Source organism: Sitophilus oryzae, unplaced genomic scaffold (genome assembly GCF_002938485.1).
Source record: "Sitophilus oryzae breed Bouriz unplaced genomic scaffold, Soryzae_2.0 scaffold_811_pilon_pilon, whole genome shotgun sequence".
Taxonomy (NCBI): Eukaryota; Metazoa; Arthropoda; class Insecta; order Coleoptera; family Curculionidae; genus Sitophilus; species Sitophilus oryzae.
In genome coordinates, this window is record NW_022147430.1 from 4,150,590 (window position 1) to 4,173,890 (window position 23,301).

Below are 23,301 nucleotides of genomic sequence, written 5' to 3' on the forward strand. Positions count from 1 at the left end.
CTTGAGACGTAAGGAGAAATCAAATCAGCCTTGTCACGAATTTGCCCTAATGGATGCGTATCTTCCCAATTCCTTCAATCAACGATAATACCCTGATTTGTCAGAAAAACTGTTAAGAATATTGAAACACCCAAAATAAAAAAAAATGTACATTCAAGGAAAAGAAAACTAGTTTTAATATTAGTATAAGTAAAATATTTATTTAGATTGAGAAAAAAAACAATTGTGTTTTAATTTTTGCTATATGCTGCTTCTACATATGCATGGAATATTGTAATGCCTTCAAACGTCTCTTGCACAATGGGCAGAATGCTAGTTGCTGGTGGATTGAATCCAAAAAGACCTTCAAAAAGAAAAAAAATTGTATAAAACAGTTATAATAAAATATTTATTCTTTTTTATAATTAGCTGGCCTGTCTAAAATTGTACCGCCTAACCAGTGGTGTAGCGACAAATTATGGGCCCCTCGCGAAACTTGCGTTAGGCCCCCCCGGCCTCCTCCCCTATTCCCTATTTTGGGAATAATTCTATATTTATATTATTTTATTCCCGGGCCTCAGAGGTTTCGGGCCCCTGTTGGGTCTGGGCCCCCCCGCAGCTGCGGGGGTTTGCGCCACTGCGCCTAACAGTGAAGTGAAGTGAGAGTTTTTTTTTGTTAATTTTTTGGTATGGGTGACTGATTGGCCGAAAGATTTGGAATGATTGAGACCAATCAATTTGATTGTTGTTGCCATTTGTTCTCTATATTTTTCTTTATATTTTTAATAAAGTATTTTCTGTATATTTCAATATAATTTTTGGGTTTGAATATGCTATTTTCTCACTATTATTGGTTGAATTTTTATTCTACAGGGTGTTTCAACAAACATGTGCCATCTCCCGTGGGAAGATTCCTCACGTAAAAATAAGATTTATTTTTCATATCAACATAGGTCTGATTCTGTTTTGTTTCGTAGCTACAGGATGTTAGAGTCTTAATAATCTTTCGATTTATTATAATTTTCTTCCAAGTACTTTTAGTGATTCGGAATCAAATTGTGAAGGTAAAAGTTACTATAAATCACACACATTTTAATGCTAAATTACTATAATGCTAAGTTACTATAAATCATACATATTTTAATGCTAAAAAAGTGTCGATAAATTCACCAGGGACGTGCATATGGGTTATCACCGGAATATTTTTCAAAAAAAAACATGTGCACCACTGACTTCTTTCTGTTGATTTTTTTCTTTTTGAAATTGTCAAAATTGTGTAGGCCGTTTAATGCCAATTAAGTTATATCTTTTATTATTTTCTTGTTATTTTGTTGATATCGGACTCCTTGATGAGATAAACGCAATTTTATTAATCACAATGAATAAAATTAAAATTAAAACAACATTAATAAATTATATATTTTTTCTAATTTATTATTAAATATTATTACTATTAGTTATTATTACTATTAGTCCAACCTACAGCAATTTTAAATAAAAAAAAATAATGGTATTGAAGATAATTACAAAAAACCTAATTTTGAAAAGGTTTAAGATCCTGTAACTCTAAAACTATGCATTTCCATACCCATGTTTATAGAAACTTGTTTTCATATTTTTTGATGCGGAGTCAACGAGTAATTATTTAAAATTTTTACAAGTTAATGATTTTATTTTTTTTTTAAGTTGCTATCAGACTTGGATCAAAAGAAATAATAAAATTGCATTATCTCATCAAGGAGGCCGAAATCTACAAAATATCTAGAGACAACTTTTAATCGGCATTACACTGCTTACACTATTTCGTCGTAACAAGAGAAAAAAAGTGAGTGACGTATATGTTTTTTTAGAAAAATATTCCAGTGATAACCTATATGCACGTCCCTATTGAATATGTCCACACTTTTTTAGTTTTAAAATATGTCCAATTTATAGTACCTTTTACCCTCAAAATATCATTCGAAATGCTAAAAGTACTTGGATTTGAATACCCTCTAGCTACGAAATAAAGCAGAGTTGGACTTATGTTGATATGAAAAATAAATCTTATTTTTACGTGAGGAACCTGTTCACGAGAGATGACACATGTTTTTTGAAACACCCTGTATAATGGAAGAGCATAATGGAAGTCATTCGTTTCCTCAATGCCACGGAATTGTTATACACATTTAACAATCCAATTGTACCGGATAGGGTCTCATAGTGAGTTGTATCAAAACGGCAATTCTGCTAATTGGAGTGCGACAAACCGTCGAATTGGCCACTTTAACCAATCGGCATATATTTATGAAATACCTAGTCGCTTATCAAAAAATTGACCATTAAAATATTGTTAATAAATGTCTAGGCAAATAGCTATTTGTCTACATTTGCTTTATGTCCATCACATATACAGAGTCCGGCAATAGCGCGTCGGGCATCTGTAGCTCCTAGAATAAAAAACTTAAGAATTTTGTTTAAGTGCAAACCTAAAGTATGTACCAGGATGTATTTCAGGAAATTATTTTAATTTCTATAGGGTGGCTCAAAAAAGTGTGAGTGGACCTGGATGATTTTTCTAAGAAGAAAAATTATTTTATATTTTAGAAAGTTTGGCGTAGAATTTTGAACATCCTGTATGATTTACGATTACCATATTTATAGCAAAGTAAGAACAGACCATCTAAAGTAAATGCCTAATGTACTGATTTCAGAACAGTTCCTGTATTTTTAATAATTTTTTTAAAAAGGGCTGAAAAATATATACTCTTGATTTATTTTTTAATATCTCTGAAACTAATCGAAATTTATTTATTCATATCTTAGGGTTATGTAAAGTGATCTGAAAGAAAGTCAAAAATGCAATAATATACAGGATGTTCTATTTAAAAAAAATCATCCAGGTCCACTCACACTTTTTTGAGCCACCCTATAGAAGATAAAATATTTTCCTGAAATACATCCTGGTACATACTTTAGGTTTGCACTTAAACAAAATTCTCAAGTTTTTATTCTAGGAGCTACAGATGCCCGACGCGCTATTGCCGGACTCTGTATATGTGATGGACATAAAGCAAATGTAGACAAATAGCTATTTGCCTAGACATTTATTAACAATATTTTAATGGTCAATTTTTTGATAAGCGACTAGGTATTTCATAAATATATGCCGATTGGTTAAAGTGGCCAATTCGACGGTTTGTCGCACTCCAATTAGCAGAATTGCCGTTTTGATACAACTCACTCTGAGACCCTATCCGGTACAATTGGATTGTTAAATGTGTATACTTTAGGTTTGCACTTAAACAAAATTCTCAAGTTTTTTTTAATCTAGGAGCTGCAGATGCCCGACGCACTATTGCGGTCAAATTCGACGCTTTTAAATGGACCCGTTTCTATAGGAGATAGACGAAAACTAATATCGGTGTCTGGAGCTCAATTTTTGTCAAAAATATGATAGTGAAAACCGCATCTGTTACCGTTTCGGAGTTACGGGGTGTTTTTCAAAAATATGCACTTTTAACAAATCGCTGTAACTTTTTTGTTATGGATAATTTCGTATTTTTATGAAAACATTTCCAAAGCACCTTTTACGTAGAATTTAATGGTTTCAGTATAATTTTTTTAAAATTAATAATTTAAGAATTATCAACAGAAAATTTGATTTTTTATATGGGACACCCTGTATATTTTTAATTTATTGAAAATAATTTAAAATTACCTTTTCAAAAATATAACACACTTGATATTTTGCTCGATTCCTCTTCGAGATATAGAGTATATAAAAATTCGCCCGCTTTAAATGAGTAGGCTTTGAACGGCACCGGCTGTAATGCAAAAAAAAATCTGCTGTGAGCATCAATTAAAACGAAAATAATATTTGCTATGAGAGATGCAGAATTTTATAACTATTTAAAATATATTTAATCAACATCAACACACTTAAACTATATCTAGTAACAAGAAAAATAAATAGCAAACCAAGATATGAGATTTTGCTATAGATGTTCGACATATCAACCGTCTTCTGTTATGGACAGACGGGGCAGTTTTTGAACAATTCTCGCGGAATTCATTAACTAAGTGGGGGTGAAAGATACCCTCTCATAACTGCTAAGTATTTCTAATTCTTGTCTAGATTATACGGAAGAATAAGGAACCTTCATTTTTCCGCAAATATATCGATAGGATTAGATCCATGGGCATGGCTGGAATCTTGGTTGGCTATTCAATTATTCTTGAAATTGGATGCAAAATTTGCTGATAACTTCAGCGATCAGAGGCGGTGCGTCGTCTTGCTGGAAAAATATGTTTTCGAGTTCCATTAAGAGCATATCATCAATAAAGGGTCCAAAGCCTACTAGTTAAAAGTGGCGAACTTTTAAAAATTCTCTATTTCGAAGGGGATTATAACAAAATATCATATGTGCTACATTTTTGGAAAGGTAATTTTAAATTCTTTTCAGTTAATTAAAAATATAGAGGGTGTCCCAAATAAAAAATCAATTTTTCTGTTGATAACTCTTAAATGATTAATTTAAAAAAAAATATACTTTAACCATTAAATTCTACGTAAAAAGGTGCTCTGGAAATGTTTTTATAGAAATACAAAATTTTCGATAGCAAAAAAGTTACAGCGATTTGTTAAAAATGCACATTTTTGAATAACACCCCGTAACTCCGAAACGGTAACAGATATTCATGTACGGTTTTCACCATCATGTTTTTGATGAAAATTGAGCTCCAGACACCGATATTAGTTTTCGTCTATCTCCTATATGGGTGTTTCCATTTAAAAGCGTCGAATTTGACCCACCCTGTACAGTGGTTTGTAGATAATTTCATATTTAGTTCGAAAAATTTGCTTACCACCAGCTGGAAGTTCGATGGTGTAAGCCAAACCAACACCCGTTACTCCTTTGACCCAATCGTCGCTTCCACCAGCTGCTGCATAGAGAACGTTTGTGGAACTACCAACTACGTAACGAGAATTGAGGGTACTAACTCTACCAATTGCCAAGCCTGCTAATTCACCAAGCCACTGGAGTTCGTCAGCGTTATCTGGCAGATCGTTAGTGTATCTGTTATCAAATAAAGAATAATATAGATTATGGTATATCTATATCTAATCTGAAAGTGGTATAGATAATAAAACAATTTTGTCAAAAATTGATTTAATATCTATGTTATCTACGGTTATCTGTGATATTGCATTATTATTGTTTTGAACTTAAGTGGATGCAGTAGAAAATGTCAAGAGTAGAGATATCGTATGGAAATATAACGAGATAAAAATACCGATAAAAGTACCAGAAACTATGCTGAACAGAATAGAATAAAGAAGTCTTAAGATTGTTCAGATTGGAGGTGGGAAAACATTGAATGGCTCGTTCACTTGAACGAGTATTAAATCATATATAATCATAATCATATATATAACATAAGTTATGAATCGTGGCCAGCACGGATTGATAAGATTTGAACGAACGAGTCGTAAAGTCATGAGAATTGTTCGTATGCGACTTATGCCTTTCTACGGCTCGTTCGAAGTTTGGTAAATCGTAAGTGTAATTGTTTACAATACGGTTCGTTTAAAAAATTCATATTAGAATTATTGTACAGGGTTGGTCACCACTTACGGCACGGAGTATTGTAGCTAAACGATTAGATTTTTAAAAGTTGCAAGTTTTGGGTTCGTTGAACGACTATTAGAGCTACAATTTACAAATATTTTTACAAGATACAGAGTGTCCCAAATAAGTAAAAATATTATAGTTGTATTTTTTTAAACGGAACACCCTGTATATTATTATATTTTTAGATTCTACGATTTAAATAAAGGTAAATTTGATTATGGTATAGTTTACGAGAATCAGATGCAAAATTTAATTGTCTATCAATCATGGTATAATACTATATACCATTTTTTTTAAATATCTCTTAAAGTTTTCGTAGAAAATGCATTTTCTTATAATTTAGACCCCATTTATCATATCCATGGAATATGAATATTTTAGATTATTTTCGAGGGGTAAACCGCAGAGGGAAAAGTATACACCGTAATTCCTTTTACTCAAATAATTCCTCAGAATTCCTCGTAATTCCTTCGGAATTCCTTGGAATTCCTGGTCTTCAAGGTCAAGGTCAATCATTCAAGGTCTTCCTTGGAATTCCTTGGTACGAACTCTCGGAACTCTTTCAGTCTGAACCAGCGTTGCCACCTCGGTTTCGCAGTTCCGCTATGAATTTTCTGGTGATTTTTATAAATGTCTAATGTCTCTATAAGTACTAGATCTAACAATAAAAAGTACTATTACGAGATTTACGTTTTTTTAGTTAAATTTTAGTACCAATAGGGGATCATGAGGTAAAAATACTGGAAATATGTCGGCACTTACTTATTAAAATTAATTTTTCTCGGGATTTTTTGAAAATGAGAGGTACCTAGTTATACTCGTATCTATAGGAAAGGAAATTAATAAAACTTCAGTTGCACGTCATAATACGATCACCAGTAAATTCCATAAGATTACGCATGGTATCATTGATGAAGTGCACCTAAAGTTGTATTAATTTTCCTATAGTATATACCTAGGTATTATTCCGAGGAAATGAAAAAATCAACTTTACACTTTCTGGAGTACTGAATAAAAAAATCTTATGAGGATTTCTTTAAAATGGCGAAATCAGGGAACGTTATAACTAGATCTCTCGGGGGTGGTTCGGCCGTACTATTGGAAAATATTTTAGATATATAATCGAGGGTACAATATTAAATTAAAAGAATATCTAACCTGTAGATATTTGATATTGGGAAATTTTGGAAGCGAAAAAGAAAAAACGGATAGTAAAAATCGCCTGCAAAACGTTTTTCTTTAAATTTAGTACTACCTATTATAGTATTCATGGTTTACTAATGTTCGTTAATTTTTTATAAAGTTGCTTGTAATTCCTCTTAATTCCTGTGGAATTCCTCTAAATTTCTAAGGAATTCCTTGGAATTCATTGGAATTCTTACGGAAATAATTGGAATTCCTAGTAATTCCTATGGAATTCCTTGGAATTCCTCGTAATTCCTTGGAATTCCTGTAGAATTCCTTCATAGTGTACACCATAATTCCTCTGCGGTTTACCCCTCGATTATTTTTAAAGATGTAACAAATTTTCAAATAGTACCAGATACTAATATTTCCGATATAATTCGCTTATTTCATTAAAAAATTAAAAAAAAACTTTTCAAATATTTGTTAGAGGCCCAACCAATATGATCTAAATATGCAAACTACATTAATTGACTGTTAATACTACATAAAACTGAATTTTGTATGTGTGTAAAAAGTAACACTTTATAAATTTTGTTTCATTTTTTTGCAATATTGTCGTTTTTAGCACCTGTACATTTTGTACATTTATTGCTTTAAAAAATCTAAAATGTCAATATTCCATGGGTATATTGAAAAATGAGGTCTAAACTATAATAAAATGCATTTTCTACGAAAACTTGAAGAGATAGGTAAAAAATGGTGTAATACAATTTGATAGACAATTAAATTGTGTATCTGATCCTCGTAAAATATACAGGGTGTTTTATTCAAATTTGTTTGTGGGATGTATTTAAATTAATGAAGTTTAACTTCTTATTTCATAATTATTTTTATTCTCACCCCCATGGATATAGTATCATATTTCCATAACTATGAAAGCTGATGTACAATTTGATCTGATGCCTGTTTCTGAGCGCGTATGTTGCGAGTGCTGCTGTTTCTGGCTCGGAAAATGGTTGTGGACCAGCATACGTCTCGTCACAGGGGTCAGCACTGGCCCCAGCAAACATCCAGTAGTATTCAAAGTTACGGTTTGGGTCAGTTCCGATGCAGGAGCTCGATTGGTTAGGTTGACGTGTTTTTCTCCATAGCCTGTTCTATAAAAAGATGGTAAAGAGAAAATATGATTATAACACTTTGTTTAAGATTTAAAATAAATTCGGAAAATATCAAAAAAATCAAATCTGTCAAAAATGACGTGCCATGAAGTCGATTCCGTCTCTAATGAATGAATGTAATAGTGAAAACACTGGTAAATTAAGTTTTGCCCCCGAGCGGTAACTACAACTAACCCCGTGCAAGAAAAAATTGTACTAGTTCATTGCCAATAGTGCTAAACATTGAACTGGGACAGCAAAAGCATTAAGACTAGGTGCGGCACTATATCTGCATTCAGTCCAAAAATTGCACAACAGTTCAATAGTTGCTTCAATAGTATATATTTAAAAAATTGGCCCAAATTTACCAACGGTTTTTAAAAATTGCAGTATTGGCGTACCACGGGTGCACTGATTTACTAATGGTATTCGCCATAAAAATAGTGATAGACTTCTTTCTTAAGTATTTTTATTGTGCCGCGACCGCACACGCAGTCGGCGATTTCCGAGCGCTCGTCAATTAACTAAGCGCTTGTCATCGAACTTCGTCTTTCCGTCCACACATGCGGGCATCGCCCAGCTCTGAGAGCAACAACACAGAGACGAGTCGCCGAATTCCAACTTTCCTGTCCACACTGATCGGAGATCGGCGACGAGCGCTCGGAAATCGCCAAATGCAGCTTGTGTGGTCGCGGCATTAAACTAGATTTTGAGTTGATTAAAGTTACCGAAGCAAGCTGACTGGGGACAAAAAAATAGGGACGTATTTTTTAAGAATAACACTGACAAGTTATGTATTTTTTACATAAATAAGTATGAATGAGCTATAGGAAACGTTTATGAGGGTTAAAATTTAAAAAATTAGTAGCATCTTTTTTTAGTTAAACAAAACTAATAATAAAAAAGCCCCAAACTGACACTAAAAAAGGCCAAACAATGAACACTATAAAATAATTATTCTGCCGAAAAACTCGCATATTTTTCGGAGAAATGAAGATTTTGCCGGCCCTCGTCATACTGTACCCGTATTTTGTAATTACCTTACATTTTAGATAAGTTAGAGATAACTGTGTTTTTTCTGTACCTGTGAAAGTACACTTCTTTACGCACGATGGGAGTAAAAGTTGAAGGCCGTGGCACACGAGCCTCTAGAGAAGAAGTGGTAACGTTGATTTTTTGATCTTTGAGCATTGTACTAGATTGGACCACGGCCAAATTAACCGTGTACGACACGTGTCACTGTGTGTCAAAAGTTGATGTCGTCCGATCACGATGAAATTTGGCTATGTGAGCCACGGTGCACAGCGTCCAACTCTGCAAAGTTGGATATCATGTTTCGTTTACATCTTCATCAGGGGACTAATATTTGATATTGGAAAAAATGTGGGTCGATTTCGGCATGACTGGCCACGGGTTACAGCATGAAGCCCTCGACGTTTCGAACCGATTGATGCCTCTAAATGGACAAAATCATCAGTTTTTTTCTTAATTATTGGTCGATTGGAACCAAACTCGGCACGTGGCACGTGGATAGAGGTACCCAAATGGAGTTGTCAGACGAACAGACGGGCAAACGGATAGACAAACAGACGGAAGACAGTAAGAAGAGATTTTGATTCAAATATGCGCACATAGTGCATACACAATTTTTTTTGTATTTTAAAGTAGGAAATATGTACCTTCCAAAGGAAAATGATGAAAACCGCAAGGTGCAAACCCATTTTATATCTATTTTATTATGCTTTCAGTCATTATATTTTTCTCAGGTAACATAATTTGCAATTAACTGAATTCACTTGACGGAAAATGTTGAATAACGGAATTTTTTCTCTTGGGGACGGACATCGCGTCCGAATAACAAACTATCCGTCATAGTGATGGACGTCTGGATTGAGGTGACTTCAATTTTTATTCAAATGCTTTCAATCGATTAGTTTATTTGTAGTGATTTGAGTTGCAGATACTTCTCTAAGAATAAAATTCTGTAGGAAATTAATTTTTTTAAATGCACACTGTACAGGGTGAGCCAAATTGGACACTTTTAAAGGGAAACACCCTACTTTTATAGGACATAGACGAGAACTAATTCGGTGTCTGGAGCTCATTTTTTATCAAAAATATTAAGGTAAAAACCGGACATCGATATCTGTTACCGTTTCGGAGTTACTGGGTGTTTCAAAAATGTGCATTTTTGACAAATCGCTGTAACTTTTTTGCCCCGGAAAATTTTGTATGTTTATGAAAACATTGCCAAAGCACCCTTTTACGTAAAATTTAATGGTTTAAGTATATATTTTATAAATTAATAATTTAAGTTATCAATAGAAAAATTGATTTCTTATATAGGACACCCGGTATATTTTTAATTTATTAAAAAAGAACTTAAAATTATCTTTCCAAAAATATAGCATACTTGATATTTTGATCGATGGTTTTTCGAAATATAGAGTTTTTAAAAATAAGTAGGCTTTGGACTGCGCCGCAGTGTGACTGTGACGGGACGTTATAGTGAGAATTGCGCCTAATCAGTGAGGGTGGAAGATACCCTCGTATAATCGCTAAGTACTCTTAGTTCTTGTATAGAGTACACAAGCAATTTAAAAATTAGATCCTTTAGTCTTCCTCGATGATAAAAATCCATAGGCGTTAAGTCTTGACGGCGTGACGGTTATTCTGGAAATTGGCTGCAACAAATTGCTGATAATTTCCGCGTTGTGATGCAGTGCCTTGTCTTGCTGGAAAAATCTGTTTCCGAATTTCATCAGCGGCAGATCATCAATACGAGATCTAAAGCCTACTCGTTGAGAGTGGTAAACTTATAAAAATTCGGTATTTTGAAGGGGACTCTGACCGAATGGAACAAAATATCAAGTGTGTTATATTTTTGGAAAGGTAATTATAAGTTCTTTTCAATTAATTATTAATATACAGGGTGTCCCATACAAAAAATCAATTTTTCTGTTGATAACTCGTAAATTATTAATTTAAAAAGATATATATACTTAAGTCAATAAATTCTACGTAAAAAGGTGATTTGGAAATGTTTTTATAAAAATACAAAACTTTCCATAGCAAAAATTTGTTGTTACAGCAATTTGCTAAAAATGCACAAACACTGTGTAACTCCGAAACGGTAACATATATCGATGTGCTGCTTTACCATCATGTTTTTGATAAAAAATGAGCTCCAAATACCGATATCTGTTTTCGTCTATCTGCTATAGAAAAGTGTATTTCCCTTTAAAAATATCCGATTATCCACCCTGTTAGTTATCTAAATTCCCGACTTTTATGCACAGAACAATACCGAGAACGAGACAATCCCGCGAACAATACTCTAATTCCAAGACGTTTTGTGCACATAAATTCCCCCTTCCTCGCGATACGCGTAGTAATCTCCTACTTACCCATGTGGAGGACCGGGAGAATTCGTATCCGTCCGGATTTAGGCTAGGAATTATATTCCAATTAACGTTCTGGTAGAGTCGGTAGTTGGCCGGGTTCTCCACTAGCTGGTTAATGATGTATAATGCCACTGGTGGCGCTATCCATTCTCTGGCGTGGATGCCCGCGTCTATCAGTATGGTGGGATTGTTGGGATTGGCTCCTATTCTGAAACGCATATTTAAATATTCAAACGTGGTAATATTATGATAAATTGGCATCGTTGGGCGCGAGTATAAATCATATAAGCTCGCTGTGGCGTCGAGATTTTGCGGAGAAAATCGGGTTTCTTAGTTAAAGTTGTTAGACCATATACGTTGAAATTTGGTGGCGCGCATCTAGTTTTCATGGGACTAGGCTCCATAAAGTATAATATTTTTTATTATTATATATATTTATATGTCGCAGGCGCATAGAATAATTCAGCTTTTGCGAAAAGACTAGGCATTTTATAAAACGCCGGCTTTTTAAACAAAAGAAAGAATTTTTACAAAAAGTCTATTTATTTTCAGTCACTTTACAAAAAGCCTAATCAGAATTCGGCTTATTAAACAATGACGATATTTTTTGTACACTTCTGCAAAAAAGACTGTCTGTTTTCAGTCGTTTTACAAAATGGCAAATTGAGCCCAGACAGATTAAAAAATGATTAAAATTTACTCAGCTATGAGCATAAGCATATTGAATAATTTACGCTTTAATAGGAATACCCCATACTTTCCTATACAAAACAATAATTTGTCAAATTTTATTTTGTTTAGACGAAAAGAACTTGAACCCTATTTCATAAATTATAATTATAGCTAACATAATTTTAAATACAAAATATATTAAAACCTTAATATTAATATCCCGTTTAATTATTATACTCTGCAATTTCATTCTGTGTACAGGGCTGCCTCTTTGTTGAAACTTTGCTTTCTTTTTTGGAACTTTTCTTTTCGAATAAAATTAATTTTGAAAGAGAAGTTCAAGAAATGCCGTTGAATAAATTTAGGTTAGTTTTATTAATCCCGCGTAAAATGTTTTGTGCAATATGACTAGTCTTCATTAGGCGTTTTGCAAAGCGACTGAAATCAGGTGGGCTCTTGCTCTTTGCAAAATATTCGCCTATTGTTAAAAACGGCGGCGTTTTATAATAGTCTAGTCTTTTCTAGGCAAAATGCCGAGTTATTCGATACGCCTGTGACATATATATAACTGATTATAGTTATATCGATTAACTATTATCTTTACTTAGGGTTTTCATACAAGTTTTTGGAAATTCCGGACAAGTGATCTGAAATCAGAACAAACTCCAGACTTTGACGAAAAATAAATTATGAATTTATTTATGTAAAGTTTATTTAGCGGGAAAATACACACTGACAGAGTTGTTGAATGTCATTTTATGTTATAGGAAAATTATATTTTCAGTCATTATTTAGATGCCGGCTGACGGCATCTTAAATCATTATTCTTCCTTAACTGGTTGGACAGACAAACAAACTTTACTTTAAAAGGAGAATTAAAGGCACTTGAAAAGTATTAAGTAAAATTTGTATTGCATACGCATGCAGTACTGCCGTTTGTAACGTTAAAAATGACATCAGAAGTGGATTATCCTTTTTTAATAGTAGATATATGTGACATCGTAACGATTAAAATATTCAAGATAAGTTGTTTTTAGAGTTAGTACTGATATAACAAGCCAAAGCCAAATCACAAAAAGTCAGTGCCATTAATGAAATATACTTATTTTAAAAAAGCTGAGAAAATAGAGTCGAAAAATAGTGAACATCTGATTCCTAACGAAGTTATGAAAAAATTTGGGCTACAGGAGAGCCTATGCCAAAAAATAGGACGGTATGAAAAAGATCTCGTGATATATCATGATATTTTGTCGAATTCGGCTAAACGCAATTTTATTAATCACAATTAATAAAATTAATACGTTATATATTTTACCTAATTTAGTATTAAATATTATTACTATTAGACCTACATACCTACCTAACCTACAGCAATTTCAAATAAAAATAATGGCATTTAAGATAATTACAAAAAACGTAAACGCAATTAAAAAAAAATAATATCCTGTACCTCTAAAACTATGCATTTTCATATCCATGTTTATAGGAACTTTTTTCATTTTTGATGAGGAAACAATGAGTACTTATTTATGATATTAAATGTTTTAAAGGTTGCTTGGATCAAACAAATTCATAAAATTGCGTTTTTCTCACCACGGAGGTCTAAATCGACAAAATATTAAGAAACAACTTTTAATCGGCATTAAACTACTTACACTATTTTGCTATCAAGAGGAAAAAAGTCAGTGGCGTACTTGCTTTTTTTAGAAAAATATTCCAGTGATACCCATATGCAAGTCCTTAGTGAATGTGTCGACACTTTTTTAGCTTAAAAATTAGCTTTAATTGGCGTTTATATAGTAACTTTTTCCCTCAAAATTTCATTCGAAACGCTAAAAGTACTTGGAAGAAAATGAAAACATATTAAGACTTTAACACCCTGTAGCTACAAAACAAAGCAGAATCGAACCTATGTTGATATGAAAAATAAATCTTTTTGCGTGAGGATCCCGTACCATCTCCCACGAGAGATGGCACATTTCTTTTAAAAACATCCAGTATAAAGGGGTGTATTTAACGATACAGGGTACCAAATAATAAACTTCATTATCAATTATTATTAATACATCCTCTAGCATCTAACTCCTCAAATATCATTATCTCAAACTTAGAAATGTTATATTTATTACTCAATATAATGTCCCTTACTTTATTAAGAGTAGATCTCTGCCTTCGAAAGTTCTGCCTATGGATTCCACTTGGACAATATGAGGATATAAGCGTTCCAAAGTAAGCAAATATTCGTTCATCTGTAAATGAAAACGTCAATATACAAAAATATTTAATACATTTCTATGGCTATAGCTTGAAAAATTACCACTGCGTGTGATACAAACTCTGTAAAGAGTGAGCTGGATGCTTGGTAATGATTCGTACTGTTTGGTGCTGTTTCTGTCTCCAATGCTCTGTAAAAAAAAAAGTTTCATAATTTTAGATGTGCTGAGATAGAATATATGCATATAAATACATCTAGATATAAGAAATGAATGATAGATAAATGTAGAAGTTAAAAAATTAATAATGCAATGAATAAAATATTTATAAATTAAAAAACCTAGATAAAAAGCCAATTCGCCATGAATTATGAATATACACATCGATACTAAATAATTTAAATTAAATTAGCATGAAGAGAGTTCTTAAAAATTCAAAAAAATATATGGGTATATCTACAATGTATAAATAATCAAAATTAAGAGACTATTAAGTTCAAGCTGTTAAATCATCTGTTGAAAGTTTTACTTACTCTTTAACATTTTTCTACAGTTATTTTATACTCCAAACCGGAAGCGGTAAAGTTTATCAGGTATTTTCGAAAAATCTTGGATTTCCGGCGCAACTATGACCTCGCTATTGTCTCCTAACAGACGACTGTGTCTCAGGAAGTCAAAATGGCCGTTGGAGTCTAATTTGGTGAAGGAATTCCACTTGATCTTCTGTTTTGGCGTAATTTGATACAACTTGTATCTAAAATGTGAATTATTGACATTTCAGAATCAAGAAAATTAGTTTTTCTTAGAAATTTGCTTTTGTAATAATTATAAATCTATAAAATTTTATATTTACCCCTCATAGTTATTCTCCCCAAAGTTCCACAGGCTTATATTAGACACAAAACTAATAGTACATTATATAGTTTTGACATCTTGAGACGCAGTCGATTGTAGTACTAATTAATTATAAAAACGATACTTTTATAAAATATTTTATCGAGTAGGAAGCTATGAATGTTTATTTTAAAGGATTAAAAAGAGATTTCTATTTTGATAAATTATTTTTCGAATAAAATAATCTTTAATTTAAAAAATCGCAGTTGATAAATTAGCATCGTCACTGATAATAAATAAAATAGATTTCAAAATGATACAGTAATGATCTATTTTTTTTATTTAATTAATGCGTAACATACTTCAGTGAAGAAGAATAAGTATCAATATTAATGAATCTGAGGTTGAAGATTAATTTTTTTTCAAACACAGTCCATACATACATACGTACATAAAAAGAAAAAGAAACACAATCCACTGGTGTCACAAAAGCTCTATTTCGACGTAACTTAGAGTTACTTGTAATAAGGGCGGGTTAATCACCTCGACCTTAAAGATCTATTATGTCCTCCTTTCTTGAGTTATAGCTCATCATACAGTCTATAACTCATCATACATTGGGATCTTCCTGGGTTGCCCCCTGGTGCCCCAAGGTTGAGACCAGTAGAGTCTGGTCTTCTATCTAGCCACTCATTCTTTTGACCGAGGTACTCGCACACTTGTACACTTTTTGCATTGTGCAATCTGAAAAATGTCGCCATTCCTAAATTTAAATGTGAGACTATCGTTGCAACTTTAAAACTTGCGCAACAATCAAAACTGTACTACATTTTTTCATCTTGCTTACACTTCAGAAATTGCAATGTGTTAACAGTCAAAAGAAATAATATTGTCCAACACATAAATGCACCGACATATTGGTTAAATGATGTGTCGCAATATTACTACTAGTGCAACTTTAATGTGATGTTTGTTGTTTGAGGTTAGAAGTGTTTCATTGAGTCGAAGTAGATTTTAATAATAATATTAAGAATTAACATACAATGCATCGAAAACTTGTACTGGAACCAAACAGCACAAATAAAATTGGCCAATACCATTTACAATCCCAAACAAGTTAGAAGGGGGTGCGGCGGCAGGGTTGCGTGCTGCCCCCACTCCTATTCAATTTGTACTCAGAGGCTATTTCCAAGAGGCTCTAGAGGACGATGAAATGGGAGTCAAAGCTAACGGAGTGTGGATTAATAACATCCGCTACGCCGACGATACGGTCTTGATTGCAGATAATATACACGATCTACAACAACTGGTCAACAAGGTAGGAGAACAGAGTAAAGCAATGGGTTTGAACATAAACATCAAGAAAAACTAAATTTGATAATATCCAGAAATCCAGATATGTTTAAAAACCCATTATAACATTTAATACAAGACCCATAGAAAGGGTAGATAAACATACACAGTTACAGCTTTGTAAATCTTGAAAATGTTGCTTGAAGATGCATAACGTCATTCATCCTCATTTCCTCAATGCCACCGAATGGTTATACACACTAACAAGTCTAAGAGATCCTAATTGGGAGTTTGACAAGCGATTATATTCGCCACTTCAACCAACGAAGCGTCAGTTCCTCCTATCTTCTGACTAGGAGCTTCCCCACCAACAGACAATGTCTCGCGTCTCCTAGAGGAAGTACGGCAGCTAAAGTAAATACATTTCAACAATTCTCAAATTTAGACAGGGCTATCTAAAATTACCAAAAATGTTGGGATAATATAAACATATAAACTTAACACCTGACGCTTGGTTGGTTGAAGTGGCGAATAAAATCACTTGTCAAACTCCAATTAGGATCTCTTAGATTGTCAAGTGTTTATAACCATTCGGTGGCATTGAGGAAATGAGGATGAATGACGTTATGCATCTTCGAGCAACATTTTTTAAGATTTACAAAGCTGTAACCTCCGAGGAACGATTCCGAGTCCTATACAAAGCCGAATAGTGAGATTGGAAATGTAAACCGTTTCCCCATCTTTCGGGTCCGTGCTGCTTCAATAAACCCTGTTAAAAGAGACCATTCTTGCCGCATGTTCACTAAATGGTCAGTGTCTCGTATACAGGGTGTTCCAGGCTGAGCGAGCATTAGAAGTTTCTAGATAACTACAATATCTAGATCGGAGATTTTTTGTACATCATTGAGAAACAACGATATCTATCGATTAAAAATATTTACAATATGGCAGCACTTCCGGAAATAACGGAAGTTGACTGCAACTTTCTTATTTGAAATAGGTACCCTCATTTTTTAATACATACAATTCTCTGTAAAATTTTATGAATTTTGAGATTAAATTCTCTATACCTAACATTAACCGTTTTTGAGAATAAATATTTAAAATTTTTTGACAAAAAAACTGCCTTTCAAAAAAATTTGTATAGCCTCAACACAAGTTAGTGATTACCATAGTCACTGTGATATCAAGAGGAGACATGTGGGTATCTATTTCAAAAATTAAACTGTTCGAATGTCATATAAAATTGGGCATAGTTGCCATGGAATTGAGCGATTAAAAAATTATAATAAATCATTTTTTTCAAATGGAAACCCACATTTTTATTTCACTAGTGAAAAGGTTTATTAATTTGTTATTTTTTTATTTTTTGTGCACGTTCCTCTACCTAAAATAAATCGCAATTTAAAATAAATCGTTTTTTAGTAATTTAGCATTTAACTCTAAACCGTATATTTTTCTTGATTTTATTTAGCTTAGATCCTTTGACATTAAGTGTCAATCAGCCAATTTATTTCCTTCTGGCAGAAAACTTATTATTTGAATTTCGTATTATAAAATGCTGTTAAAAACTTTATAAAGTATATTTACAAAAATATATCTCGTATTTTTGCCCTTTAGTAATATCTAATAGTTGATATTCTTAATAATATACCGTATGATCGAAAAAAAACGGCGTAAAGTTGGCTTGGAAATGAGGATTGATGACAAACTGATTTTTTAACAAAGTTTTGACATGGCCAGATATATTGTCTTGCATTACTTGACGTTAAAAAATCATAGGCTACTGGTGAAAATCAAGAAAAATATGCACTTTAAAACTAAATCTTATATGTATAACTCAAAAACGATTTATTAAGATTTGTTTTAAGTTTTGATTATACATGTTCCTATGTATAATCAAAAATTAACGAATTGAAAAACCTTTTCGCTATTGAAATGAAAAAGTGGGATTCCATTTGAAAAAAAATATTTATTATAATTTTTTAATTGCTCAATTTCATGATAGCTGCGGCCAATATTATATGACATTGAATATTTGGAATAGTGGTCTTCTCTTTATGCCCGCTGTAAGTAAGAGTTAACAATTTAGCAGTCGTACGAGAAGGTTGTATTACCGTTCGTGCGTTTTGTTTGCCGGTTTGGTTGTCACAAGTTAAATCAAAACAAAACAACCGTTCAATGGTTGTTTTGTTTTGATTTGACTTGTTTTTGATTTGTTTTTGTTCCTGACCCGAAATCAACTCAAAGTTCACTGTTCGTTTAAACTTGACTTTGTTTACTTGTGTTAATTTTTTGCAACATTAATTGATAATTTTTCGGCGTACTTGTTTCCGCTGTGCGTGAGTTTTAGCTTGTTTATACTTCCGAATTTTATGCAGCTGTCATCGACTTTTATTAATATTATTAATCATTTACATTATTATGGTTGAATTTAAGTGCGATTCTTGTCAAAAAATTCAAAAGGACAGTTATAAAGTTCGCTGTAGTGAAGAGTGTCGAAGAAGTTTTTGTATAACCTGTACAGGACTGGATAAGGCAACAACAAAGGTGCTATGTCAACAAAAGTACCACAATGTTAGATTTTTCTGCACTGTCTGCGATTCCCCTACATTAAAATATGTTCATGATAGAATTACACAGTTTCAAGAACGCCAGGTCCAACCAGAAATCATCGAAGCACTAGGATTCTGTTTAAAAAAATATTTACATTTTTCCAGTCATAACTGAAATGTATGACATGCTGAGTGACCACGATTCGAAATGGAAAATTTTACTCAAGAAAATTGATGACATATCCAGGATATTAGATACCACACAAGAATCCTTATTTAGGTCAATTTTCAACACCTTCAATTTATCATCAATTTTAATGGACTACCATGATGGGTCTGTTAAAGTCCAAGTTCATGACCCATCTAAGGAAGAAACGGCGAAGGAAATGGCTGACCTTAGGCAGAGCGTTAAACAAATGTCGCTCACATTGGAAAAGCTTGCTACAAAGGATAAGGCCTGTATAAATCATAATATGCAGCGGAAAAAATCCATTTCAACGCAGACGGGCCCTATAGATCACCAAAATAGTACAGCTTTTATAGATTCTGAGAACCTTAACGATTACTTTGTAAATGTAGCGAAAAACTTAACTAATACCATATGTCCTTCTCATGATCCACTTTCATATCTCTCTAATGAAAATGTAAACTTACACAGTTTCTTTTTTTCGCCCGTAGTTTTAGAAGAGCTTCGCAGTATAATTAATACCATCAAAAATAAATCTTCTTCTGGGACCGACGCGCGACGGGCTAACTTTAAAAATGTTTTCGAATCTGCCAGAAAGCACTCTGAATCAGCTAACAACTTTAATGAACATGTCGTTCCAAAATGGTATTTTTCCAAAATGTCTTAAGACGGCAATAATCATTCCTCTGCATAAAGGAGGAGACAAAGATGAAACTTCTAACTATCGCCCAATTGCACTCCTTTCAACGCTATCTAAGATCATAGAAAGGTTGGTTAAAAGAAGGCTGGTATCTTTTCTGTTTAAGTACAAAATACTTACTGAATATCAATTTGGATTTCTAAGCAACAAGTCCACAAATGACGCTATGTTTTCTCCTCCTTAATAAAGTTTACTCCAGTCTAAACAACCATCATTCTACAGCAACAACTTTCAGTGATTTTTCTAAGGCGTTCGATTGTGTAAATCATAAGATCCTAATTAATAAACTGCAGCACTATGGGTTCAGCGGATCATCTCTCGAATGGTTTAAGTCGTATCTGAGCAACAGAAGTCAACTTGTGAGGGTGGATACCACGTTGTCTTCTAGCAAGCCAATAGAATATGGAGTACCACAAGAGTCAGTTTTATTTAGTTTACCCTATTTTGTTTCTTCTTTTTATTAACCACATTGCTAACATAAACATCAGTGGCAAAATATGTCTTTTTGCGGACGACACTAGCTTCACTTGGAGCAACAAGGACATCACGGCATTTCATAGGATTATATCAAATGACTTAATCACCATTAAATCTTGGTGCGATTCGAACCTTCTGAGTCTCAACATTTCTAAAACTTGTAAAGCTTTGTCGTATAAAAACTCGTTGCAGCCTTTTGTACTTAACAACACCACCATCGATGTAAAATCTGTAAAATTCTTAGGGCTTATTGTGGACAATTCTCTGAACTGGGACATATATATCGAAGCTTTGTCGTAAAAATTGAGCTCTGCCTGTTTTGCATTAATATCTGTTTCTAAGGAGCTTAACTTGTCACTGGCTAGAACTGTTTATTATGCACTTTTTGAGTCGCACCTCAGGTATGCCCTTCCATTCTGGGGTACGTGTTGTGCGACTCAATTTGACCGCATTTTTAAGCTCCAGAAGAGAGCTGTTCGATATTCACTGGTACTAAACAGCAGAACTCATTGCCGGGACTTTTTTAAAGAATTAAAAATATTGACTGTTCCTTCCTTATTTATATTTGAATCCGTTTGCCTAATACGTAAACATGTATCAGGTTCTCAAAAAGGCCATCTCACACTTATCCACTCAGGAACGCGGAGCAAGATCTTTATCTACCTACTAGAGATGAGCAGAAAATCGCAAACTGCGATTTAATCGCAGCGATTGTACATTCGCAATCGCAACCTGCGATTCCTTTCCATAGCAAACTGCGACTTGCGATTGAAACATCTATCTCCCGATTTTGGATTTTTAGGCTACCAATATTACACCAGTTGCGATTTGCAATCGCAGCGGGCACGCGAACGAAGAGCTGCGGAACGAAAATCACAGCATTGCGATTTTCGTCCGCACGCGCAGCGGCGGCTCTGAGCAGGCGAACGAAGAGTTGGGAATGAAAATCGCAACTGCGATTCTTCGTTCGCCGCGTCGTCCAACACCCGGCAGTGGGCAGGCGAACGAGGAGCTGAACGAAAATCGCAGCTCATCGCAGCTCATCGCAGCCAACATTGCAATTGCGATTTTCGATAGCTTTCGGCGCGGCGCCGCTGCATCGAAGTGGGCACGCCAACGAGCGGCGAACGAAATCACTATAATATGGATACTTTTTTCAGCCCTTTTTATTTATTACGTTTGTTATATATTACATTATTATAAACATTTTATAACAATCCATAATATAATATATAATTTTCTGAGTATTAACTAACAGTTGTGGATCGACTGCTATGTTAATTTAAATACATCCTTTACAAATACAATCAGTTTTTTTCATTTTAAATTTCAAATATAAAATGTGATATTGTCCTTTATTTATCTAAAAAGTTCGAAGTTTGCACTTGCACTGGACTGGTCGTATGAAAGCCGTCAGCGTGTCGGCTTCTGAGATTACAAATACAGGGTGTCCCGAAATAAATTTTAAAATATTCTAAGAAATTGATAGATCTCGATAAAGCGACATATTTTCTATTTATCGTTTTTAAATAAGTCCAAAATAACGGAGTTATTTTTACTTTGAAAATTACCAAAAAAAAAATTGCTAAAATTTTGAGATTCTCTGGATCTTTTCTGGATTTTCCTTCTTGCAAATTTAATGTAATACCTATGTTGCCGTATCAAATTATGTTTTTTAACTAAAAACTTAAAAATTCAAAAAATTTTCAAAAGATTTCGAATTTTCAAAATTTTTTTTTTAAAAAACCTCATAGGCGTGTTTCTGGGGTTGAACTATATTACCAGTTAAAAATATTTGCTTATTTCTGGGACACCTGTATGAAAATGTTTTTAAAGAAAAAAGATAAACAACAGTTTTTCTAGTTATCTGTAAGGTTGGCGGCAACCGCACATAATAAATTTTCGTTGGTATACCTACAGACTGTCGAAGAAAAGAACATTCGAATATGTTGAACATTTATGTATTTTAATTTCCCTTTTTAAATTTATTGGTTCTGTTCTAATCAAAAATGTTTAAAAAAGGAAAAGATTAATTGTGTAGTTTTTTGGCAATTGATGAAAATATTAAGTGCAATGTGTGCAGCAAAAATATAAAAATAAGCACTACAAATTTTAAAAACTGGTTCCTTGTAAGTTTTTTTTATAAAAAATGATTCCGCTATTTATTCTGTTTTTATTGAACATTTTGGGACTTCCCAGTTTACAGCGTACCAGTGAAATATCAAAATCGCAATCGCAGGTTTCAGTCGCAGCGATTTATAAATCACAATCGCAGTTTCAACTGCGATTGGAAAATCGTAGTTTTGCTCATCTCTACTACCTACCCCACGCTCAGAGTTAGTTAAAAGTTCAATATTATACAACTCGAAAAAAATGCACAATCACCTGCCATTTGAAATCAAATCCATAACATCATTTTTTTCATTTCGCAAAGCATTGAACTCTTATTTACTAGACAAGGCTTTCTACGCCGTAAATAAATTATATTTTGAAAATCGAATTTGATCTTGTAAACACTGGTCACAATGTTTGCTATTGCTATGTTACTAATGACATCGAAATAAATTTGTTGAGGTCATTGATATTTGACTATAAACTAACTAAATATTTTTTGAATATTATTTTTATTTTTTTGTTCTTTGACATTGTAACATTTATAAATGTTTACTTTAAACATAAGACTGACAATATTATTTGTATAATGTTCATATCTTTTTGTTTTTGTATACCTTGTTTTTTTACTTTGTTTGTTAGTTTACCTTTGTCTATAAATTGAAAAATTTTTTGACAATAAAGGCATTTATTTAGTGACTGTAGTAATCACTAAATTTGACGTTTAGGCTATATACACTTTTTTTAGAGGCAGTTTTCTTCGTCCATAAATTTTAAATATTTTTTTCTCAAAAATGGTTAATGTTAGGTATATTTAGAGCGTTTAAGGCCCAAGGCACGATCCTCGCCTTGCAAATTCATAAGCTCGTTCTTTCCCCTCGATGCCTGGCAACTGGATCCAAAAGCAAGGGTATGTCGTGTCTGCGGTACGTCGATTAACCTTGGATGTTTTTGACCCCAGTATTCTGGGTATAT

General features: G+C 33.2%; 1 protein-coding gene across 1 annotated transcript; it reads right to left on the reverse strand.

Moving 5' to 3' along the window:
* Positions 1-190: 190 nt before the first annotated feature.
* On the reverse strand, positions 191-14,709 carry LOC115889170 (carboxypeptidase B-like). The gene is made up of 7 exons (XM_030909124.1): positions 14,702-14,709; positions 14,273-14,360; positions 14,104-14,204; positions 11,287-11,491; positions 7,623-7,879; positions 4,828-5,039; positions 191-343 (listed from the first exon to the last, which is right to left on the reverse strand). The coding sequence occupies exons 3-7, from the start codon at positions 14,202-14,204 to the stop codon at positions 231-233; spliced, it is 888 nt and encodes a 295-aa protein (XP_030764984.1). The 5' UTR covers positions 14,273-14,360; positions 14,702-14,709; the 3' UTR covers positions 191-230.
* Between the last annotated feature and the right edge of the window lie 8,592 nt (positions 14,710-23,301).